At 49.4% G+C, this 24107-nt stretch overlaps 6 protein-coding genes across 6 annotated transcripts; 2 read left to right on the top strand and 4 right to left on the bottom strand.

The window, feature by feature from the left end:
* Positions 1-4805: 4805 nt before the first annotated feature.
* On the top strand, positions 4806-6843 carry P168DRAFT_247730 (putative C6 transcription factor RosA-like; the record flags this gene model as incomplete). Its single annotated transcript, XM_024834090.1, has 4 exons — positions 4806-5071; positions 5129-5431; positions 5485-5712; positions 5763-6843. Coding segments are annotated over exons 1-4 (1722 nt in total), but the record flags the coding sequence as incomplete, so codon positions are not given.
* Positions 6844-9296: 2453 nt separating this feature from the next.
* Positions 9297-10063, bottom strand: P168DRAFT_278688 (uncharacterized protein; the record flags this gene model as incomplete). Its single annotated transcript, XM_024835707.1, has 4 exons — positions 9297-9637; positions 9673-9730; positions 9786-9937; positions 9967-10063. The coding sequence occupies 4 exons, from the start codon at positions 10061-10063 to the stop codon at positions 9297-9299; spliced, it is 648 nt and encodes a 215-aa protein (XP_024697778.1).
* Positions 10064-10897: 834 nt separating this feature from the next.
* On the bottom strand, positions 10898-12127 carry P168DRAFT_278689 (uncharacterized protein; the record flags this gene model as incomplete). The annotated part of the gene is made up of 6 exons (XM_024835708.1): positions 10898-10969; positions 11013-11196; positions 11301-11363; positions 11474-11573; positions 11874-11934; positions 11981-12127. The coding sequence occupies 6 exons, from the start codon at positions 12125-12127 to the stop codon at positions 10898-10900; spliced, it is 627 nt and encodes a 208-aa protein (XP_024697779.1).
* A 1210-nt stretch (positions 12128-13337) lies between these two features.
* On the bottom strand, positions 13338-16098 carry pbs2 (mitogen-activated protein kinase kinase PBS2). Its single transcript, XM_024834091.1, has 2 exons — positions 14234-16098; positions 13338-14175 (listed from the first exon to the last, which is right to left on the bottom strand). The coding sequence occupies exons 1-2, from the start codon at positions 15764-15766 to the stop codon at positions 13804-13806; spliced, it is 1905 nt and encodes a 634-aa protein (XP_024697780.1). The 5' UTR covers positions 15767-16098; the 3' UTR covers positions 13338-13803.
* Positions 16099-18797: 2699 nt separating this feature from the next.
* On the top strand, positions 18798-21172 carry P168DRAFT_263589 (Auxin Efflux Carrier superfamily). The gene is made up of 4 exons (XM_024834810.1): positions 18798-19415; positions 19464-19630; positions 19679-20898; positions 20950-21172. The coding sequence occupies exons 1-4, from the start codon at positions 19127-19129 to the stop codon at positions 21020-21022; spliced, it is 1749 nt and encodes a 582-aa protein (XP_024697781.1). The 5' UTR covers positions 18798-19126; the 3' UTR covers positions 21023-21172.
* A 59-nt stretch (positions 21173-21231) lies between these two features.
* P168DRAFT_301744 (uncharacterized protein) lies at positions 21232-23595 on the bottom strand (the record flags this gene model as incomplete). The annotated part of the gene is made up of 6 exons (XM_024838561.1): positions 21232-21567; positions 21694-21954; positions 22239-22455; positions 22509-22666; positions 22750-23057; positions 23109-23595. 6 exons carry the CDS (start codon positions 23593-23595, stop codon positions 21232-21234), a joined length of 1767 nt encoding a protein of 588 aa, XP_024697782.1.
* Positions 23596-24107: the final 512 nt, after the last annotated feature.

The raw sequence follows: 24107 nt of genomic DNA on the forward strand, positions 1-24107 counted from the left end.
GGTTGATGATGGATTGACCGTGCTGGTGCTGGGACAGGTGGAGGACGTCAAGCCCAAATCTGGGACGTGCTCAGCCTCGTCCCAAGAACCATGGTCGGAGATCCCCCCTCAATTGGCCATCATATTCTTCAAGCTCTCTCCTTCGCCGGGCCAACAAGCGTCGACCCGACGGAAGGCTTCCAGGCAATCTCCCCTCAACCTTGATTGAGTCTGGATCCGCCAATCATCACACCACCCTAACTCTCTCTGTAGCCAGGCTGTGGACAACGTCTCAGTTGACCGGTGAGGAAGCCACAACGTTGTCTGTCATTTAACCCACCTGACAAGAAACAAGACGTATATCATGCCAGGACCCGCGGGTCATATCCGATTTCGATCAAAATAAGCGAACATCACCATGGATGCCCAGGACGTGTTTCATCCGACCGCCTGGGATGCTGTAACACGGAGTCTGGATCTTGCATCGACGGCTGAAACCGGTGTTACCGTCTACAACTACCTACCGTCGTTTACTCTTGCCGAGAGGGCATGACTGCCGTTGTGTCACCCCTTGAATCTATCCATCATCCATCGTCCATCATCCCTTGGTGTGTCTATCCATCCATCCATCCTGGAGACCTAGTCCAGATTCGACTAGTAGCGTTCCTTACAACAGGCAAGGATGTCGAAGAGTAGATTTCATTTCTCTTACTAATTAATCCTCCAACCCTGGTTTGACATCTGGTGTTTGTTGACTTTGCCCCGTCAGCCGCAAGTTTACTCCAAAAAGGCAGACAGGCCCAAGTCCAGACTTGGACAAACCATGGTTTGCTTTTTTCCTCCTCTTCTCTTTTTTTCCTACCCTTCCTTTCTTTTTATTCATTTATTTATTTACTTATTGAATCAGCCGCGTCCATGATTCGGGGCCCCTCAAGATGATTTGCCTTGATTTAAAAGGTTAAACCGTAAACAGACTAGTCCTACTATAATTACATCCTCGCGCAGGCCGCCATGACCCTGACCTATACTCTTTTCTGCGTGTGGAAATGCGTTGTTTGTCTTGGCGGCTTGGCGTCTTTTCTTGGTTTCTTTTCTCGAGAAATGGTTCAGTACGACGGAATAGTAACTAACAGTCACACAAGCGAGGACTGAACATGGTCCGCACGCTGTTACACAGAGATCGGTAGTGTAGCCATGCGAACGGGGAACTATCTATTCTATATTACCTATATATAGTACAGTACCATTTCACCCATCTATTTAATTCTGTCTAAAGAAACACTGAGTTAAGGAATAAACGAGGGTACGGAATACCCAAAACAGACACTTGGCATCGACCCGGGCACCAACGTGACGAATCACAGAACGCGCCTTGTCCCTCATCGACCAAACCTGTCGATGCCGCACCGCAGCTATCGCCGTTTGGGCTGATTCTGGTGGTAGTGTTCGGCTGTTCTTCCTGCTTTGAGCTTTGGATGTTGGGAAGGTAAGTAAGTAAGTAGTGATCATGCGCGTCACGAGGGTATATTTTCCCCAGAAGGAGCATGAGTTCATAGTGATTGAGGACTTGGCATTCATTGAGCCGCGGCACAAAGACAGTTTTCCCCCGTCGGATAGAAACGGCGCATAGATGAACCCACCCGCGGAAGTAAGGTAGTAGGTTTCCATTAGACTGTGCTGGGGCGCCCGATCCGCCCGAGGCAGCAACCATCGACCGCCTCCTGGGAAACTTAACCCCAGACGATTCGGTTCGGAGTTAGTAGGCAACTGACTAGTGGGTCAATATATGGCTGTGACGGGTTGAGAATGTGGATGGGAGGGCGATGCCAACGGGGAATGGGAATGGGGATTGGAATTGAATCAATTCCAAGGGAAGAAGCAATTTCAGGGGCATCTGAGATTTGTTCACGGGAGAGAAGGATCGCGTGGCCAATGGGATGTTAGTAGTCAAGGGAGATGGATGGATGGGACTGTTGATTGAAGCATGTAAAGCGTCATGCCCATGCCCATGCCTGTGCCCATTCCCCCTTGTCAAGCGAAGGGCGTGAGACAGTAACAACTGAGATATGTACAGTCTACTCGTACTTAGTGCCTGGTTGTTGAATAGGTAGGTAGGCAGGTAGGTTCAGCAGAAGAATTCCTTAGACTGACACTGCGGAACAATAAGCATGGCGGCCTAGCTAGGATCAGCGAGCCCCTTCCCAAGACAGCAAATGAATTCTCTTTTTTTCTTTCTTTCTTTTAGTCTTTTTCTTCTTTTTCCTTTTCGCGTTTGGTGTCGCGTTTGGGCCTGTCGTCTTAGGGTTTGTTTTTCCTCGCCCGTCAATTGATCTTTTGTTCTGTTTCTTTCTTTTTTCTGTCCCCTTCTGAGGTGTCTCTCCCTTCTCTCCTAAAAGGGTAGAAGAGCTCTGTCTGGCTATTGGCTGTCATGCAATGTGTCATCATAACCCTCCAAGGGCCTAATTACACGCAGCAAATAACTTGACTAGGAAGGGACAGTGGGAGTAAGCGAAGCACGAGCGGGTGGACTAGAAAACAAAAAAAATGTCCCGTTAGCTTGGCAATCAAAGGCCCCGGCCGAAAAACACACTATTCCCGAGAGGGGGGAAGAGATCCATGATCTTGTTCCTCAGTGCCATTCCTTTCCACAGAAGGAGAAGTCGTTGTGGATCTCTCACCTCCCGTCTCTCTTGAGAAAACAGGATGGTTGCGATCTCCGCGGACCCTGACCCTGGAATGACTCCTACATACATGTGCTCTCTGTCAGTGATCCGTCACACCCCCTGTGTCTGGGGTTTCCTGACGATCTGGGGTCCAGCCGCCACCGCCAGTGAGGGGAAGGCGACAGAGGGAGCTTTGTGTCTCTTGCATCTGTCTTGGATCCAGAACGGGGACCAGAACGACGAATCGATGTATCCTTTGATGGACATTTATTTTAACTTTGCAGCATCCTTGGGATTGGGAATTTCCCCATCATCCAGATGGACAAAGCACTGGATTGTCGGTCTCAGATGTGACTAAGGTTTCCAACTAGTCTATTCGCAGACACCATCCATCCATCCTGGATCCCGGTGTGAATCTAAACCACCCGGGGGGACGGATGGGATCCCCTTGGACGAAACTCCCCAGTAACCAATGATCTTTGATGGGCTAGAGGCTGGAAAAGGGTCTTTCTTGGCTGACCCTGTCAGATTCTCCCGTTTTTCTTATTATTAGCATTGTTATCGTCATCGTCATCATCATCCACATCGTTATTATTGTGGATTGTTTTTGTATTTGGTAGCCCGTGGTCTTAGCACGCCGGACCATGACACTTCTCACCAGAGAGGGAAAGTGTAGGAATTAGTACGACCCGATTTGTCTGGTAGTTGGTGCTGAGTCCATGTGGCCTAACTTGTAAGAGGATGACTGTCCTCCAACTGGGGACGAGCACTGGGTTGTGGGTGGGGCTTGGGACGGATGGAACTGGTCCGTCTGCAGTAGCCCTGGTTCAGCTGAGGACGGGGGGTCATTCTAGTCTCAGTATTCAGTAGCTGTAGGTATCACATCGAGTGAAGAAGTACTTTTACTGAACGATCTCCATGATCTGAACCTCTGTGCAGTCCAGCCTGATCACGTTAATATGCTGGGCAAACTTGGGCAAACATCCTCATTAGTATAATATATGATAATTTTAATAATATCAAAATATTATCAATAGCAAATGAGATAATATAGACAAGTGAGGCATGCAGACTAGATTAGCCCGCATTCAACCAGATAATATCATATTAATATTAATAGCAGATTATCGAGGAGGCTCAAAGTCATGATCCTCTGCACTTTCTCCACCCTCCACTATTTGGACTGTTGTTTTCTCCTCTGATCTTCTCCTTCATTATCTACTCATCGTTCTAGCCAGTCTTTAGTTCCTGAGACTATACCCAATCCCGCTACTGCTCGGTCTTCCTGCAACTCCTCCTCCTCTATTCCTCCTTTGTCCTCTTCCTAACCTTGGTTCTCCTCCCCTACCTACTTCTACCTACCTCTCCTAGTGCATTCCAGAGATCAACATCTGACTGGTTGTACCGTGGCGTTGGACTGCCTGGTCGATTTCGACGACTCTCTCAGACTGACAGACCTTTCCCCAGGCTGACTAGTCTTGAACTTCCTTTTTTCTTTTGATTATTTTTCCCGTCTTTTCTTACGGGTTGATTTTATTGATTTTATTATTTCATTCTCTTCTCTTTTCTTATTTTGATTATATTATTTATTTATTTTGCGCCCCTCCTGGTTTATTTTAATCTTCTTACATCTTCTTTTCTCCCCCTAACCCTACAAAGTCTTTCTTGTTAATATTATCATCATGATAATCTTCTCCTCAACTGTTCCTCTACTATAACTCTTAGTCTCGCGGTTTTTAACCACAGTGGGACCCCCTCCCTCTCTCGTTATTTTCCTCCTCTCCATCTTATCTCCCATAACGTTCAGCTGAGAACTCACAACCGCTGTTTCTTTTCTATTATTATCTATATCTCTGACCTCGATCTCCTCCACCTCGTTTTCCTCCGTGCTCTCTGAAGATCCACATCAAAAATAATTCCCCTACTTGCTCCTCCAACCTCTGTTCCTTACCGTTTTCTCGTATTCTCCACGTGCCTATCTGTCCGTCCGTCCTCCTCCCGCCCTCCACATCCTGGGGCCCTGCGGCTCGAGGTTATTTTTGGAGTCTGCATTCTGTCACGCCCTAGGCTGGTCCTCCGAGCTATCTTATATACCCTGGCTTGGCCTGGCCTGACCTGACCTGACCCGTCGTCTCGGTTCCCATCCTCGTCATTATATATCCCTCTATCCTCCCACCTCATCTGTCGTCTCTATTCTTATACCCATCAAACAACTCGTTGCTTCCCCCTGTTGATACTTGCTTTGCACGAAGTAGTGTGGTCTACTTCAACATTCTCAAACCTACCTTCACTCCTTCTACACCTCTCCTATCAGACAACATGGCTGGCCCTGGCGGTGGCCCCCCTCGCAAGAGCCATACCAAGTCGCGCTTTGGTTGCCGGACATGCAAGAGAAGACACATTCGTTGCGATGAGAACTTCCCTCAATGGTAGACACCCCCCTGTTCGTGGTCGTTGCACTGATGGAAATGGCTGACATCCCCCAGCCGGAACTGCACCAAACACAACTGTCGCTGCGATTACATGGATGTGACCGCAGTGCAGGGCGACTCCCATCCGGTCCGCAAAGTTCCTGACCTTCTCATGTCCGCCGAAATCGAAATGGAGATCAAGAACTGGCAGCTCACGGGCATCCCACCCTTCCCCGAGTTAATGCACTTCCCGCGCAATGCGTGGAGCAGGCTGTCGCGAACCGATTTGAGACTCATTCACCATATTATCGGTTTATCTATTGATTTGCACCGGCGAGGATTGAGTGGATGCACGGTTTGGGCCCCGAAGATGCCAATGTGAGTTGTTAAGAGTGCGCTTTGGCAGAAATGATGGCACTGACTTTTCGCAGCTTTCTATCCCTCGCCCTGTCATACGACTTCGTGATGAGCTCGATCCTCACTCTGTCGGCTTCCCATCTCGCGTGGATCACGCAAAATAAGGAGACCAAGCAGCTGGCCTACCATCACAGAGGTGTTGCTATCCAAGGACTACACAAGGCAATTGGGGCCTTTTCGCGGGAGAATTGCGATGCGATCCTGGCTGCCTCGATTCTCCTATCCTGGCAAGCGTCAGAGTGGTGAGTGACTCTACGAATCACACCATGTCAACGGTACTAACCAGGCACAGGCAAAGCTGGGCTTCATTGCAACAAGGTCTCACAACCGTCCTAGATTCCATGCATCCCGCCTGGAAAGATGAGTCTGAGCTGGCCCTCTTCCTCGAGAACCAGCGGTTTCTGGGGTGCACCAACACCCCCGGGATGTCAGGATACCAGTTCCAGGATGAAGACCTGACCAGTCTTGATCAGACCGTCCTGGCCCTCCAGAATATCCAGGATCGAGTCGCCCACAACCACGAACACTACCGCCGGATCGCGGAACTCGTCGAGTTCGTCCGTCACTTCCGCCGAGACCTGGTCTTGCAGACCCCCCAGCAAGCGTTTGAGCGGATGCAGCCGCTACGCCGGTGGCTGTTCTGGCTGCCGCCTGCGATGCTGCGCGGTGGTGAGGCAGACTTCCCGGCACTGGCCATCCTCGCTCAGTTCTTCGGCGTGGGAGTCGCGCTGGACAGTCTATTCCCCGACCTTGGAGGCGCCTATCTAGGACCGCTCTCCGTGGCCCCGATCGAAGAAATCTACCGCATTGTGCTCACCACCAGCACCGCCGACCCCTACAACGCCGAGCTGCAGCTCGCAGCAGCCATCCTCGAGCTTCCCCGCCATATCGTCGCAAACTACAAAACCCGCATCCACTGGTCGCCACGCACCTCCATCGACCACTTCTCTCCGCCTCCCCCACCCAGCCCATACCACTACCACGACTACCGCCTCGCATCCTCGTCCTCGCCCTCCTCAACCTCCGCGACCTACCCACCATACACTCCACCCCTTCAATCTCCACCAGCCGTGAGCGTCGCGAGCTCGCCCTTTGACGTTTCCGCCGCGTACGTGACCGCCCCAGCCTGCCAGCCTCTCTACCCGCCCTCCCCCCGTCTCCTCTCCGAACCTCACGAGGACTACTCCGACTCCAGCCACGCCGGCTCCCTCCAGCCCTCCCCGTCATTCCCACCCCCATTCAGCACCGACCTAGCCTGCGGAAGCCTCTCCCGGGTGGACAACACCCTGGGCCTGAACCTGGGCCTCTACAGCGAACCACAGGCTATCGTCGGGGGGTATAGCGCCGCCGAGCCGTGCTGGACCGGCACTATCCCCGTGTGATTGATATGATATTCTATTTATATACCTATACCTACGATTGGTCATGGAACCAACGTTTTTGGATAGTTTGTGTTTGATATTTTGTTTGATATTGGGCGATTAGAAGGCGGGCCACTTTTCTCCATTTTCCCCTTCTCCCCTTGCCAGTTTGATTTATTTTCTCCCCACTTTGTATTTGAACAGCAGGCATGCGCTATACCTTTTTCTTCTTTTTTTTTCTTCTACGTTTTCTACGTTTTCTTTTTTTCTCATTGATTGATTGACCAGCTACGGGATATTGCATACAGGACGCTCGCTACGGAATTAGTCACGAGATGTGGAGTTCACTTTTTTCTATTCTTGTTTTCATTTTGCCATGCTACAGCGAGTCGTATTGCGGAGAAACCGCCACGGTTTGATACCAATTAGCGCTAAATAAAAACCATCTCATCATTTTGGTCTACTACTTTTGCTTCCATTATTACTATTTTTACCACTATCATTATCATGATCATCGTCAAGAGTGATAGAATAGCTCTAAAATCTGACCAGCCAGTCTTGATTTATCTAGCGGAATCGATCTTTAGCGATCGACGCAGGTAGCTAACCACCTAGGGCTCAGTGAATGGGTCTTCGACGCAGGTGCCAACTGCCTAGTTTAGGTTAGTATAGTATGTAGTATAGTAAAATGTTGGATAAAGTTTGATTAACCCGATCTATAAATAGACCCCAAACAAACCGGTATGTACTAAGTAGGTACTAAGTAGCCAGTGCATGAAGTGACCAAGTGGGGATGAGGGGGGATGAAGGGGGGGGAAGGGGTTGGTTGATGTCAGAAGCTCGGATTGCATGGTGATCAACGTGATTATCTATCCTTATAGGGAGGTGGGATGTTAGTTAGGTTGTTTGTGTGCAGGTAGTTTTTTAACGCGGGTTTCATGTATATCTAGCTGCTTAGGTAGGTCCTTCAATCACGGAATACGAAGTTACTGAAAGTAGATAGACTTGGTATCTGTAGTATAATAATCTATCGTATACTCTTTACTATAATGATAAAATATAGACAGATACCCCTCAGCTAAAAAACCTCAAATGAGTACTCAAGCCAAGCCAAACAAGCAAGAACCCGAAAAGCAGGGATGCATGTTAAATATAGGTAGGAGGAATATCCGTAATCTCCCTCACATATACAGATCGTATACGATCTCGTAGTATGGTACTACACTGGGTTAGCATAAACTAACTTAGCTTGTTCCCATCTCCCCGAGTCAACTCCATACGGAGTAGCTGAACTAACATCGTCATGCATATCTAGTGTAGATTTGAGGCTAGGTTAGGGCTAGCACTAGGGAGGATAGGTAGGATAGGTAGGGTTGTGTGGGTACTACTAGGTAGTTAGGTAGTTAGGTAGGTAGGTAATACCGTATCCACTTGAGATGATTGATTGACTGACTGACTGACTGACTGCTTCTCGTATATGCAGGGACTCTTCATTTCTTTCGTTCCTTCTTCTTTCTTTCTTTTTTTGGGTATATTGTGCTCGTTTATGTCAATTTATCCGACGAATCAGTACTGACCTAACTAGTGTATCCTTTAAAAAAAAAAAAAATAGATAATCAAAGCGAGACATCTGTACCTTTATTTAGTCCTACTTAGGCCGGGTGTAAGTGCGGAGTGTGGTGGATGCCGGGGTCATTCTATATATAGACCACCACGCACGTGGCATCTACAGGATGATAATATCTCATCAGCCCTACCTAGCACTTACTGTACCGACTGTACTAACCTAATGCTCTCCACCTCCCATGATTCAGGAATATATTTTTTTTTATAAATCTTACATCGGTCTAAATTAGTTAGTTGGACTTTGGTGCTATTAATGGGTGGATTTTCAACGCTTATAGGATTAAATTAGGTAATTACTTATTTAATTCTTTTTTACCTTTGGGTTGTGTACACTTTCTGATTATAGTGTGGGTTAGATCGTGCTATTTACCTTCCTACTGCTACTCCGTATACGTCGTACTATGGAGACTGAGAACTACTATAATCATTATTTTGTGGGGCATTATATATGTGGGTCAGATTGGGTTAGTTTAGACAGACACGATGGAGTCAAGTCGGTGGTGCTATATGTGGATTTGTGTGTTTACTAGTTATTGTGAGATGATGTCCGATTGTAATAATAAAGAGTAAAGAGTAATAAAAAAAAGTAATCCCCCACTCAAGCAATCTATGACGTCCATTTTGTAGCAATGCGCAAATAGGTTGATCGCGTCTCTTCCCGTAGATCTAAGGGATCAGGCTCTTCTTCCACTATTCTGGAGACCGGCTGTAACAAGGGTGTATTGCCAAAATGGGTCATGTTTGTCAAATTTTCTGGAGCGACGTTCCGCTTTTGTATGGTTGCATTAATTGTCGCTTTCAATTCTGGTGTAATTGTTGCTCGATGTCCAACCCAGTATTCAAATGTTGCACCCATGATCTTCCCTTTCTATTACACAGCTGAGTATACAGCCGCGTAGCTTATCTTCTAGCTGTTCGCGGTCGACTGTACCAGTCTGGGTTTTCGTAATGGTCAATAGCGGTGCCTGACTTTGTCTCCATTTTCCTTGGGAGATTTCTGCTGATGTGGAGAGCACTACACATCTTCTTTCGCAGAAGACAAAATCGTAATGGCGTGCTCGCAGCTTTCCTGCATTTGTGAGGTGTTGGTATAGATAGACTCTTCTTATTGCAGCTGGCACTGCATTATAAGACTCGAGATGTGAGAGAATCAGTAACTGCAATCGGTCCAGCGCGTTAGCTAATCATGCAGATATTCTAGTTAACTCTTCGTACATAGAAATTCGCGGATCTTTACAAGATCATGACCGTCTCCGAGAATGCCAGTCATGGCCTACCAAATATATAAGTCAGAGATACAAAAAACAGAGTTGCGGAAACGTACCTACCTCATCACAGACCGCATTTCTTGAGGAGCATTGGCGACACAACACCAAAGTCTTGCCATCGATGAAGCATTTGACAGTAGAAGACTCGTCGGCCGCTGGGTCGAAATTCTTTACCGCCGTCCGTAGGCAGTGCATGCACCATAGAAAGCGAGCTTGGACAAGGCCACATAAGGTAACTCACGCTGAGATAAACCGCGTGATAGTAAAATGCCGGGATATATATCTATCGAGCACCAGAAGGTGAAGCTGGCGTCATCTTTCACCGAAGATGCAACCATGTTGGTCGTGGAAAGTTTCCCTGCGTGCGTCGAGTGTTCTTCACGCGTGGTATCAAAACTAGCAGCTCCAGTCGCCGGAGTATCTCTATATCTGTTTTGCTTCCTTTGTTCTGCTGTTGACTAGCACCAATGGTATGATGGTGGTGATGGTAGTGGCATTGGTGGTGAGCCTCTTGTCAGTCTTTATCCGGTCCTGCAACTCCAGGACAATGTAGATCTCATGTGCCGCTGTTGGACTTTTGCCGGATATTGTAGATCAACAGTGTGAATTCGCATTTGCCAAAGGCCATCGAGGGTCTTCTTCCCACGTTGAATTTCACAGCATTGCCAGATATCCGCAGAAATCGATTGCACGATTATACATGGGCGTAGCGGTGAGGAATCACAAGCGCCGAGGCACCAGGGCGTTGAAGTGCGAATCAAGCTGTAAGATATGTTGAATGATTCACAATGGAAGATGATATATCCTTCGGAGGATTTACATCTTCATGGTTTTGATGGGACGCGTCGACGTACGGTTCCGGTCGTTCGGTGGCATCCAGGTGCGTGGAATTCAGTATCAGATTGTCTTTGGATACCGTACTCGCCTTTTTCTCAATATCAGACAGCGCGGTCACAAGGCATGTATCACGGTTTGGAAGATCGTGGAGAACTAGCAGCCGGATGTCTTCAGAGCAATCCACAGGCGCCCAGTTCATCAGCTATGGAAACCCTGTTGATGCGCAAGCCGCCTCGTCAATTCGTCCAGCTATATCCAGTTGCACATGCCGGGTAGCAATTATGGTGTTCAACAAAGCTCTCTGATTATCTTATTTCTGCAAGCGTTGCGGTGAGCTAGGGGGCTGACTCAACCCTAGCCACCAGCTTGAACACCTCGGCCGCCAGAGCAGCGTGCTCGGGACGCACCTATATCTCATTCTATCAGCATATATCACTAAATCAGAGATACTACATACCCGATTGCATCTGAAATCCAATCTGTATTGGCTTCCGTAGGGGTTTGCTGATCTGTATCCATATTCTCCGAAATCCAGAAAGCGAACATGACCTGCGTGCTCTCAACATCCTGATGTTCGGGAACTCTGCAAATCTGGACCATCTGGGTAGTTCTGTGATTGCCGACAGAGAGCATTCTATAATCAATACAGTCAGACTCATTATCGCTCTTCCCCCTGTGATGGGTTGGCAGAAAGCGATGCACTCGGGCAGCATTCTAATAAACGAGATTTTTGCTTACTTGCTGTTCTCTTCGAATAGCTTGTAGAAATACTCTATAGCAACTCTTGAGATGTTTAAATATCTAAACAACTTATTAGATTCGCTCTCTCATTTCAAAAGTGATACGTTCTTTCCATGAGCGTGTTGAACGATTCATGAAGTCATGAATGAATCACCATCATGCAAAATTACTGTATACCAGGTAAAACCAAAACCATGCAGTAAAATCCTGGCTCGTGGAGAAAGTCCGCCTGTCTCCTATGCTGGGTCTGAATGTCTTTCAAAACCCCCACTATTTCTAGTTAGTTCAGACCTAATATCAACTTGATAAATACTATACCTACTTTCACCGCACCTCATGCTCGTCCTCGTCGACCTTTTCCTGAGGTAGTGGTTTGATCAATAAACCCATAGATTCATCACAGATATAACAGATATACAGATCTCTGTGTATCAGATAAAATAGTATCCATGGGATATTCTTCTGGTCAGTGTAAGAACTCTGCGTTTCTCTAGTCTTGTTGCGAATGTAGCGGAAGAGGGCCCTGATTCATGTTAGCTTAGACTTGATGTTAACTTGGTATATACTTACTTTTCATCTGCATCCTTTTCATAGACATGGATACTTCCACGGGAAAGTTGTTCAACGGTGACTGTATTCCAGATTAGTTCCGCAACATAAACTGGGCCATGACTTACCTCAATATATAACCCGTATATATCGTAAAAGAAGATCACCATATCAAAAACCAGGCCGCACATTCGCTGGATCCAACAACTATACCAGTTCAACTCTATCCACCTCCAATCCACCTCCAAAATATGTGATAGAGATACACCCCCCATGCAGTCTCAACATATGGATGCCAGCAAGACCAGCACCAGCAGCCTTGATGGGCCCTAACTCCAGTTAGTATACTCCTCTTCTATTCTTTTCGGAAATGTTCATACCCTGGTGGTATCCGTGATCAGTAGGGTGGGAATGTGTCAATTTGACTATCAATGTGAAAGCGCCCCTACCCACAGGTAGAACCGTGATCGAGCTTATTAGACAGCAAGTGTGATATTGTTGTCTGGTTGCTCATATATACATCGTATGATACATATGACATATAGTCTCAGACCCTTTCGAGAGAGAAATATATATATATATATCCCTATATCAACAACCAAGGGAAGAAGGGGGGGACTAAAGAAAATAGCCTAAGCACCAATACCTCAAGCGATCCAAGACCAGGAAAAGAGCCGCACAGCTGCAGGTAGTTGCAAGATTGCAAGAAGACACGAGGCAGTGAGGGAAACAACCTGCGAGGAGTTTCCACTGCGTGTCAGCTGGCACGCTTGTTTGTTTACTGATTGTATGTCTCTCTATGTGACAAAAGAAGACAAAGGCAATATCAGTTTTATGATTTTGAAATAATAGAATATAGAAGTACTTGCAAGATTGTAAGTCAAGGAGTCAAAAAAGTATAATCTGTGGGGGAAATTCTTTGAGACCAGCTGACATGCTTGCTTGCGTGCTTGATATCCATTCACTATTCCATATCAATGACAGACTTGACTTCACTATTCTACGCTAATAACAAACTGCCAGATAGACAGGTTGACTTCACTTTGGAAGTAGTCATCTATCTATCTAATCATTGCAGGTGTCCCAGCCAGCTGGTAATCAACAACCCATTCATCTCTGAGCGAGTTCTACTCTAGCTAGCTACGTAAGATATAGGCAGGGAAGCTATACAAAAGCAATGAGCAGCAGCCAAAGCCTCTAAACGGAGAAAGATATGTGTCATGTCATTCTTACTATTCATTTGTCTGTAGATCTGTAGAAAAAAAAGATGTAGGATTTTTCAGGGAATTGATTACGCAAGTGTGATATCAGAACAAGGACCTTGGTGATAGTTGATACGTAGGTAGCTCACAAGGTACATACAAACCTGGTTATTCACTCCCCTTCCCACATAACATCAATACCACCAATACCACAGTGAATGGCACATTACTAACCACCCTACATATTGTATAGTATAGTAAAAAAAAAAAAAAAAAAAAAATTGCTCTATCTCGTTAGATCCTAATAACATGATATAATTCATCGTTAAATCCCTACCCTTCATCGCCAATGCGAAATGAACTGATTGAAATGAAATGAAAGAAATAGAAGAAATGAAAGAAATGGCTGTAAACATCATACCCAGTACTACATCCCTCCATACTCGTTACACATGATTAATATCAAATATCAGATATCAGATCAGAAAGAGAAATCCAACAACCCAACCCGATGTCAGATCTGTCACTGTTTCAATGGTTATGATTTTCAAGTCGACCAGGGTTGTTGGGGTTCATATTGGTAAGACGTTGACGCAGGGATATGTTGGCTGCGCCGATCCTGCCTAGGGATCGTGCTCGCAAAATGGAACCCTGGTGTTAATTCGACGCGAGACGTTTCATAACCCTAGATTCAAGAACAAGACACGTCGTTATTCCTGAATATTGTAGTGTATCCCTGACAGTGTAGTCTATCCCTGGAACATCGCAGACGGATCGTCAAGAAGAGGACTACCAGGAACCGCATCCAACGCGACAGCGTGCAAAGCAGGCTTGTCAGACCCGTTCTGCTGACTCTGCTGACGGAGTTTCAGCCTGTCCTTGACCCAGTCGGCCACCTCCGGATCTTCGGTCACGGAGGCGCCGGTTTCTTCATGGCCCTCGGCACTGCCATTGGACTCGGTGGGAGGCTTCATGAGCGGGGCGAGCCAGGGATGACGGAGCAACATGGTGTATGACGGGCGGTTATTCGGGCTCTTGTCCAGACAGGCGCGGACAAACGCGTGCGCTTCCTCCGAGTAGCCCGTTTCAGGGAGTGTCGGGGCATCGCCGTGGACGATGGCCTATTGAGGTTAGCTTTCTTGTTTCATAAAGTTGACATAATTTGGTAAAGGAGCTTACGTGGAGTTGGCTGAAGATGTTGTTGAACGTCTCCGGAGGATATGGGTACCGACCCATGGCACATTCGATGAGGGTCAGGCCCAAGCTCCAGACGTCGCTCTGCACGCTGTACGTTCCGCCGCCGCTCGCTCCGGACTGCTGGACACCGCCACCGGCAATCCGCTCGGGGGCCATGTAGCTCTGGCAGCCGATATTCGTCTTCGCGATACTGGCGACGAGATTCCCGCTGACGCCGAAATCACAGATCTTAATCTGCCCCCGGGAGTTGATCAAGATGTTCGTCGGTTTCACGTCGCGGTGGATGATGTTGTGGTCGTCCTTGAGGGTCTTCAATCCCATGACCGTCGAGAGGGCCACCTTCCGGAGGATGTTCTCGGGAATGCCGCCCTTGTAGAGTTTGTCGATCGAACCGCCATCCATGTACTCCACACAGATGTAGACCGCCCCTTCCTGGAAAAAGGCACCGTAAAAGTCGATAATGAAAGGAGACACGCAACGGTGAAGGATATCCAGCTCCATCAGGATTTGGGCGAATTTGCTCTCATCCAGCTCCAAGCGAATCTCCTTCAGCGCCATGACGACCCCGGACAGATGATCCTTGGGGGGGCTCAAGCCCGCCTCCAGCGCTTCTGGACGTTTTGCAATCCCACCGAGCCCCATGCCCGGTTTGCGCATTGATGGCCGCCGGTGTCTGACCAAATACACCGTCCCGTAATTTCCCTTGCCCAGCTCCTCCAGCCGGTCCACCTCATCCAAGGAGATCTTGAAGCTATGCCCCGACGAAAACTCCACACCCCCTCCGTGAAGGATCGCCTTGTTCTTGAAGTTTAATGTCCCGGTCTTGGTGTCGATATATTCCGAGTATTTGCTAAAGGCGCTTTCGCCCGACCCACTGGGACCTTTCGCGGCGGAGTCGGCTCCCGGCGACTCATTCGACGACCCCGTCGCATCGGACAGTTTCAGCCCCGGTTTCATCCGTTTCGCAGCCAACCCTCCGGGTCTTGGCGAGGAACCGGGGCTCGAACTAGCCGGGATTGTTGGGGAGGAGGCCCAATTCTTGGTGCCTGGACGAGCGACCGGCGGAAGACGCCCCGAGGTGGCACCGGCTAATGGGCCATTGACGGGAGGCGGAGAGGGACCGGTCACGGGGCTTGGGGGAACGCCCGGAGAGGGTCTGGGAACGGCCCCCATCGACGCGGTATGGGACAAGCTGGGGGGTGCGCCTTGACGGGACAGGGAAAAGGCTTTCATCTTGGCCATGATATCCTGGTTCAGTCCACCGGGCTGCGCACCGCTCATGGAGGGCTGCGGTCGGGGCGGGGTCCCGGCACCACGTCGAGCGGCATTGATCTGGCCGATGTGTGTGGAGGACGCCGTGATGCCGGGGGCGGAAACCGTATCGCGCGAGATCGGACGGAGGGAGGGTACCGACGCGGATTGGGGGGTCATGGAGGGCGAGGCATCATCCTCCGAGGCGCTGAGGTCGGGATGCGAGGGAGACACGTCGGGCAACGGTTGTTGCTCTGTTTCCATTGTGTAGGGGGGGATCGCGGGATCCGTTTTGTATTGGAGAGTGGTTGCCAACTCCTGAAAGGCAGACCGGGTCAGCTAGCCAGATCGAGACCACATTCGCAACAATTAAGTGGTGTCTTTTTCGAAGGGAAGAATGATCGCTCGGGCGGACACGTTCGTTTTTTTGGCGCGGGGCAACGGGTGTGACTGCAAAATACGGGATGGGGGAAGAAAGGGAACAAAACACGCACACTTAGGAAGCCGAACCAACTGCGGTCGGGATAATCACATGTATTGGAGTGATAATGGACCCGTCCAAGGGAATCAATCAGAACCAGTCAGATCGAACGACGAGTAAATCAGAAAAGAAAAGAAGGAAGGAAGAATAGATCGATGAGTTCAAGGAGAGGATAAACAGGAGGAGAAAAAACCTGGATCGGGAGTAGGGAGGGAGTTAAGTGGGACGAGAAGTGGAAGTGGGAAGAGGGAGAGAAGTGGGCAGTCGTTGGTGGGGAAAAGCGAGAACAGGAAGAGAAGTGAGGTCAAGGAAGAAATGGGGTATAGTTGGAGAGGCAAATTCGAAAAAAAATAAGAAAATAATCATATTGGGCCGCGGGACCAAAACACCAGATTCAGATGACTGGATCCAGCTCCAGCTAGGCCGATATCAAATTCAATTATAGGGGGTGGTATGGAAGCCAAGCCAAGTCTGTCCAATTTAACAATATTATATTGTTGATTCTCTATTAAGATATCTATCATACATCGATCGAAATGTCGTTCAAATATCTATTCAAGTACCTATTGAAACATCTATTGAAATATTGAAAGTTTGCCGATCAGGAGATTCTCGACAACCTCAGGTTCTCCAGGCATGCATTCTGGATTTCCTGCCTGGACTTTGTGGCATGACTCCCCGGCCAATCAGCAGTCCCGGATGGTCGCCTCTTTAACTTCACCTTCGCAATATCTTAGTAGTCTTTCCAGGTCTTTACTTCTCCGTACTTGACCATGTATTAGAAGAGAGTTTAAACTCTAATTCGGACAAAGGGCATCAAACAAGCCTTTTCCTCCTATCCACTGTCATTCTGTTGAAGTCCATCCCAGAGCGGTTTGGTCCTGGTGCGGCCGGCTGGACCGTGCTACCCTGGAATTCCCTGGGTTTGTTTCATGGATCGGTGGCGAATCTTTCATTTCTGCCCCATCGTTGGCAGATGGCAGTTGCCACGCACGGCCAACCGGTCCCCGCTCCGCCCGATTCCGTTCAACCTTCCATCTCCTACAGATGATAGGACGTTTCCTGAGAGGGTCGGATGGGAAGACTGCCGCAGCCGGATTCCGAGTCAAAAATACCGCAAAATGGGGCCCAATCAGGAGTAGGGATAGGGGGTAAAAATCTCCAGCGGATCTCAAGATGAATTGAACCCTGTACACTGTCTTCCTGGTTAATCCCCATCTATTCCCATCGGTCTCCACTGCATGAGTAATTGACACTTATGATTTCATTGATATCAGCCACTGTAGAATACTGTCTGTCTGCCGTGTCCCGCCTCAGAGAGAGCAATGCGACGGACTATGGCATTGTCTGGACAATAATACCCGACTAGCACCTACGGTGTAGAGCAACCTACCGACTAATGTACCGCGCCACCACTGGTATCACCAATAACGGGGTTCCCGAGTCTGGTTACGACTGGGATAACTTGGTTTTCAAGCCAACCGGAAGTACCCTTGGCGCTAACCAACTCCAGCTCCCATCCATATGTCCGCAACATCCTCTTATCCATACGTTCATTGGGATACTCCCCAATCTTTCGTCACAAAACTGCGTATACTTACCATAATCTGGTCATTTCATTCTTCCAATCTGAAAACCCCCAATTCAATTCTAAAGTTTAATCCACCCCTGGTTGCTTCGATCGACCACATAGCATACCACTCGGTCGGGATCTGAACCAATGCCCTGAAACCGTGCGCCTCACCCTCAGGGGACACTGGCTTGGTGTGCTACACCACGAAACTGGCTTTAACTATTTTGGCTGCTAGTGCTGTTGATCCCACCATCTTCCCGCTGTGGCGGAGTAACGGGGTGGGGCACTGCACATACAGTCTCTTCAATGCTTTCCTTGCGTTTTGGAATCGAAGGGTACGAGAAGACCATACATATATGGCAGTTGAAAACGAATCAATATGCATTCTGATGGTAAGGGTCAATCTCAAATTCCAATGGGAAGTCCCCTACTGCTTATCAACGGAGTCACTGCGATTGCTATTCCTCCCGTGTCTGGCACCAATCTTGGCAGAGTAACACAAGGACGCCATGGCGCAACATGATCCATCCATCCTATCTTGAATTCCGTACTTTGAACATCCAGATCCGTCTCAATCAATAGAGACATGCGGACCGCGTAATCAGTCAAATAGAGACATCACTTATTGGAGTGAGGCAAGACTGTCTACAGCCATATCACACCACTCGCAAGGCTCGATTCGATGTCTTGGATGTGATGTGACGCGGTAGATTCTAGGGGTCTTCAAGGAGTGCCGTCCCGCGCTGCATATTGCATCAACATTACTGGTCCACCTCACATCACATTTGAAACACCCCGCGAAATGAAATTAGGTTGTCCCAGTCCTGATCATCAGGATGGTGACTACTTGCCAGTTGCCTCGATCGACACATACCTTTACAGCCAGTTGTTTCATCATGTTTAGATCTACAGAGACGGGACGGTTCTCCCGTAACTACTGTGCAGTAGGCTATAGTCCAGATCGTATCCCAGAACCGGCCCAGAATGTTCAATGTCGTCATCCAACTTGATCCAGGACCCATCAGCAACCCGACCATGGGGCACAAATCACCGTTGGGTTAGAGTGAGCGATAAGGGCTTGGCAAGGTCTTGGCGGGTTACTGGGCGCAGCGATCGCCAACCTCAGGCAGTGACTTCCCGCCTATCAGGGGCCGCGAATGAGCCAAGTCGCCACAGTTAATCCAGATAAGGAGCATGCCTCAGGATGCAAGGCATGACATGATGTGATGTTATGGTCGTCAATCAAGCTCCGCCTCTTGCCAGGCTCACCTCTGGATTATATTCTGTTCATCTTCAAATTAACTTCTACCTTCTCCACGTCCTACGCCCTTACTCTGATTAGGTTTTTACCTGGATTCATCTCCCTATCTCCCCGATCGGAGCTATCAACCTTATCAGCAAGCTCAACCGCCACAAAACCTGCTTTCCGAAGATCTTTGCCTGCCGCCTTCCTGGTCGGGCAAGATTTCGTCAACCCGACCAGCTGGAATCAATCTGCCTGTCCAACCCTCATCTTCGCAACATCGCGTCCACACCAACCCCCTGTTCAATTTTGACTTTCCCCCCTTCGATGGCCTTTTTTACGGCACCGCGATCTCTGCAAAATGCCGCCTCTCTGGTTCCCCGTGACGCGCTCTTGACGCAGGCGCAGGTGGGCGTCAACCTGGTTCAGGATGTCCAGGCTCCACATTCCAGTCACCCGCCCTTTTTTCATCTCGTCCTTCTCGTTTTTGAAGCTGTTCTGGAGGTCGTTTGCGTGAGCTTGCCGGGGTATATCGTTGCGAAGCAGGGGATGTTTGATGCTGAGGCGCAGAAACTTGTCGCCAATCTCAACGTCTTCTTGTTCACTCCGTGTCTAAGTATGTGACCCGTAAAACAGGAATTTCCATCTTGCTAATTGGCCATAGTCTTCACCAAGCTTGGGTCCCAGCTCACCGCGGAGAAGTTGACCGATCTCGCCATCATTCCATTCATCTTCGTGGTCCAGACCTGTGTCTCGTACTTTTGCGCCTGGGCGGTCTCGCGATGTCTCCGCTTCAAGAAACGGCCGGCAAATTTCGTGGCAGCCATGGCTGTAAGTTTTCCTTCCCGACATCAGTCTTTGCATTGCTGATGATGATAGGTCTTCGGCAACTCCAATTCGCTCCCCATCTCCCTAGTCATGTCGCTCTCCCAGACTCTGAAAGGCCTGCACTGGGACCGCGTCCCCAATGACAACGATGACGAAGTGGCGGCTCGGGGTATTCTCTACTTGCTCATCTTCCAACAGCTGGGCCAGCTCGTCCGCTGGAGTTGGGGATACCACGTCCTGCTTGCTCCGCGGGAGCGATACGTGGAGGATGGCGAACGGGAGCAGGCGGAATCTGTCGAAGACGCGCAGGAGCCATACCGGGATAATCCAGATGAGGTTGAGCATACTGAGGAGCCACTGATCCGTACGCGAATTTCCGAGGATGCTTTGGGTGGCCCGCCAGTCAGTCCTGGGGAACCAGGTCCTGGGTTCCGTTCCGGGGAGCAAACCCCTGTCAGCGCGCACACTTACTCCAAGTATTCCCAGCAGGACGGAGCCGACACGGAACCCAGCAGCCCGACGCATCTCGCCCCTCCACGGGGACCTTTCCTGCCCCGTCTGAGCTCGCGCGGGGATATCCTGTGCTTCCCCAGCGTGGAGATTCCTCCTCGGGAGCAACGGAAGAGAGGATCGGTAGGCAGAGCCAGGGCTTCTATCTCCCGAATGGGTAGTCGTGTCGCGAGCAGCGGAGGGAAGCGCATGGACGCGATTTTCGAAAAGCTTCCCCCGATCATGCAGAAAACCTTGTCTGCGTGCTCCAGTGGCGCACGGAGGTTCTTCCGGGGGTTGTGGGACTTTATGAATCCGCCGCTGTGGGCCATGCTAGTCGCGATCGTGACAGCGTCCGTACCATCGCTCCAACACCTATTCTTCGACGAGGGCACTTTCGTCCACAACTCCGTGACGCGCGCAATTGGCCAAAACGCACAGGTAGCCGTGCCGTTGATCTTGGTAGTCCTCGGCGCCAACCTAGCACGCAACACACTGCCAGAGGAGGCCCTACTAGAAATGGAGCACCCAAAGGAGGAGAACAAACTGATCTTTGCCTCCTTGGTAGCCCGCATGCTCCTCCCAACCCTCATCATGGCACCCTTCCTCGCCCTGCTAGCGAAATACGTCCCCGTCAGCATCCTCGACGACCCGATCTTCATCATCGTCTGCTTCCTGCTCACGGGGGCGCCGTCGGCGCTGCAGCTGGCGCAGATCTGCCAGATCAATAACGTTTATGTGTCCGCCATGTCGAAGCTTCTGTTCCAGAGCTATGTGGTTTGGTATGTATTCTTTCTATACTCGAAGTTAGTTTCATTCGCTAATAAGGACAGGATCCTTCCCTCAACGCTTGTACTTGTAATGTGTGCTATGGAGGTTGTGGAGTGGGCGTCTAATTCGGCGTAGCTGGTGGTTGTGGCGTTAACAGGCTGGCTTGGCTTGCTTTTTTTTTCTCTTTTCTCGGTATTGTTATAATTATGTTTCAACTGTTACGACGAAATGAACTTGGTCATCCATATTAGCCTAGTAGTATAGGTACTGACCTACCTACTTTCCTTACTCTAATAAATTCTACTCTATCAATAAATCCAATCCACTCCAACAGCTAAACCAAATCACACCACACAAACCTCCCCTGAAACCCCACCATTATCTCCCAAAGTATTATTCCTTCGATCATAACCAACATCAACCAACATCCCCATCCCACTCCCCAAATGCCACAATATATGACAATGGAACATCCACACGCCGGGGTTATTCGCCTTGAAGCGCAGCACGGCGTGCCCGCGCCGCGGGATGTAGACTGTGTCGCGGAGCATGGCTTTTGATAGATCATATTGTTGTTTCGGGGTGGAGGGGGAGGTGGAATCTGAGGGGGTGAAAGGGTTGAAAGAGCCCCAGCCTGTGCGGGATTCGTGGGTGCTGAGGATGTAGAAGTGGTGGCCGTGCTGTTGCTTCTTAGTTTTGGTTTTGGTTTGGTTTTGGTGTTATATAGGTGATGTAGATGGGGTGGGGGTGGGTGGGTAGGGGATAGATAGGTGAATAGGTAGATGGGTAGGGTAGGCAGTACTAACCAAATGGAACGGATGACCCCCGTCGTCGAGGTTGTTGACTACTAGGTCGACCCACTGTTCTCCGCTGTCTCCATCCCGCTCTACCTCCGCACTGGGGGAGTCATCGCCAGCACCAGAACCAGAGTACGGAACCCCAACCCCAAACTGATTCTCATCCCACAACTTCCTATCCAACGCAGCAACTGGAACCCGCGGCTCACGCTGCGGTAGCCACGACGTGCCGTTGAAGAAGCCGTAGGGAGCGTTATGCCGGATGGCGAGCTTTTGGATTTTGGTGTAGACTGCTGCTGTTGTTGATGCGGTGGGGGGGATGGTTTGGAGGAGGTGTTGGGGGGAGGGGATTGTGTGGATGTTTATTTGTTTGGATTTGGGGTTGGGGTTGGGGGGATTGAGAGGGGAGGGGACGAAGGGGGGAGATGGGGAAGAGTTGGGTGGGTGTTAGGGCTAGGTTGGGGTATTTGAAGCATCTGTTCGTTTTAGTGTCAGTTTGTGTGGTTGTGTAGGTAGGTATATAGATATGTAGGGTAGAATAGGTAGGGTTGAACATACTCCTCATCCAGGTCAATTCTCAACGCAGATGCAGACACTCCATCTGTGCTCGCGCTGGTAGATCGTCTAAGAAGAACATCCATCCTCTGGCCCGGATACAGAACGCCCAGCGAGCTAGGATGAGCAGCATCTAGCGGATCAACAGCGATACTGTCCACTGCGATGAGGGTCACGTCCATATTGTCGAAAGTGATGGTGAGCCCTGTTAATGATCTGTACGTTCTGTTAGCTTGTCCTATCTATCCATTATAGATACTATGGCTCACCCCGTATTGACAATCCGTACTCTATACGTATCATCCCCAGGATGCAGATACGGCAGACTCATAGAATGATGATCAACGCAATCAACAGGCCGTGCAGGGACTGCCATTGAGCAATTGAAGATACCTGCACCGTTGATGAGGAGGGAGTCTGGGACGGGCTGTCCCGTTTTCCAGTAAGTCAGATTTGTTTTTGTTCATGTCGTTTTATGTCTGAGAGTTGGGGCAAAGGGGCAAAGGGTACCTCATTCCCAAACGACGCCGGCTGCATATACCACTCCATGACCTCCTCCGCAGGCTGATGGTACCAGTCTCCGATGAGGAGGAGCATATCTCCATCACTTGCATCGTGAATTCCTTCCGATGCTACGCCGGCCCCAGACGGGGCATGCACGACTAAACCCCCGTAGAGCCCGTCTGCGCGGGCTAGTCCTGTATGGGCGTGATACCAGAACGTACCGCTCTGGTCAGACGGGATGGAGACGTTGTAGATGAACGATGAGCCTGGGGGGATGGCGCATTGTGTGACGCCGGCTACACCGTCCATTGAGTCTGTTTGTTGTTAGCTGTAGTCTTGACAGGGGGGTGGGGGGTTGGACTCACTAGCTATGTGGAGGCCATGCCAGTGGATGGTAAATGGCACATCTTGGAGTGCATTGGTGACGTTTATGATTAGATTGTCGCCGGATAGGGCTTCGATTGTTGGGCCGGGGAAGAGGCCTGTTGTTGTTAGCGTTGGAGGTGTGAGGTACAGGAAGAGGAGAAATGCACCATTAATTAGATAGACGCGCTTAAGTACCCCATCTGGACGGATGCCCTCTGCTGTTACGGTCCAATCTAGGTGTTGGGTGGTCGGGGCGCGGTGGATGTGGTCTTCTGGATGGAGCTGTATGCTTGGACGGAGAGCATCAGGGTTGGTGTTTGTCTGGTGTGATTGATTTGCTGGATTTGCTGGATATGCTGCAGGGGAAATCTTCGGGGAAATAAAGTGCAGTGGGTCTGGCGTGTTGGTCTGTTGCCAGAAGACTACCAGGATCAAGGCGCATACTGTTAATGGGTAGAGAAAGATGCTATAGGATCGCTTTTTCATGATGGCTGGTTGGCATGTTTTGCAGAACAGAGTATTGTCGGTAGTTCCAGGATTCTGCTGTTCTGTGGTTGTCTAAGCTTTCGGGCGATGAGACTGCCAGTCTAGTATTGTCTACAAAACAGTATCAAGACCCAGGTTGGTGCAGTCTGTTGAATCATGATGCTTACAGCATCCAGGGCGTCAGGCTAGTGTGGTGCGATTGTGGGGAAGCAAACTTGACCGTTACATAAAGCGCAGATCAGTTCTTCCCTCGGCATTGACCGTGCTATTGTTACTATTATTGCTACTAATTGCTATTATGGGTCTTCAGCTTTTTAATTGTCCGATCATTTGACAGAGTCCACCCTTGGTCTGTGGGTGTTCTATTTATGCAACTTTCCCCTCGTGCAATTGATCCAATTGACACCGATTCCTAAACACACCCTTCAATTCTCTCTCCTATCAAGGAAGATCCACTTCCCCTGGACGACAAGCGGATGTAACCGACAACTGACAGAGCTCCGATTATCAAT

Source organism: Aspergillus campestris (genome assembly GCF_002847485.1).
Source record: "Aspergillus campestris IBT 28561 chromosome Unknown P168scaffold_1, whole genome shotgun sequence".
NCBI lineage: Eukaryota > Fungi > Ascomycota > Eurotiomycetes > Eurotiales > Aspergillaceae > Aspergillus > Aspergillus campestris.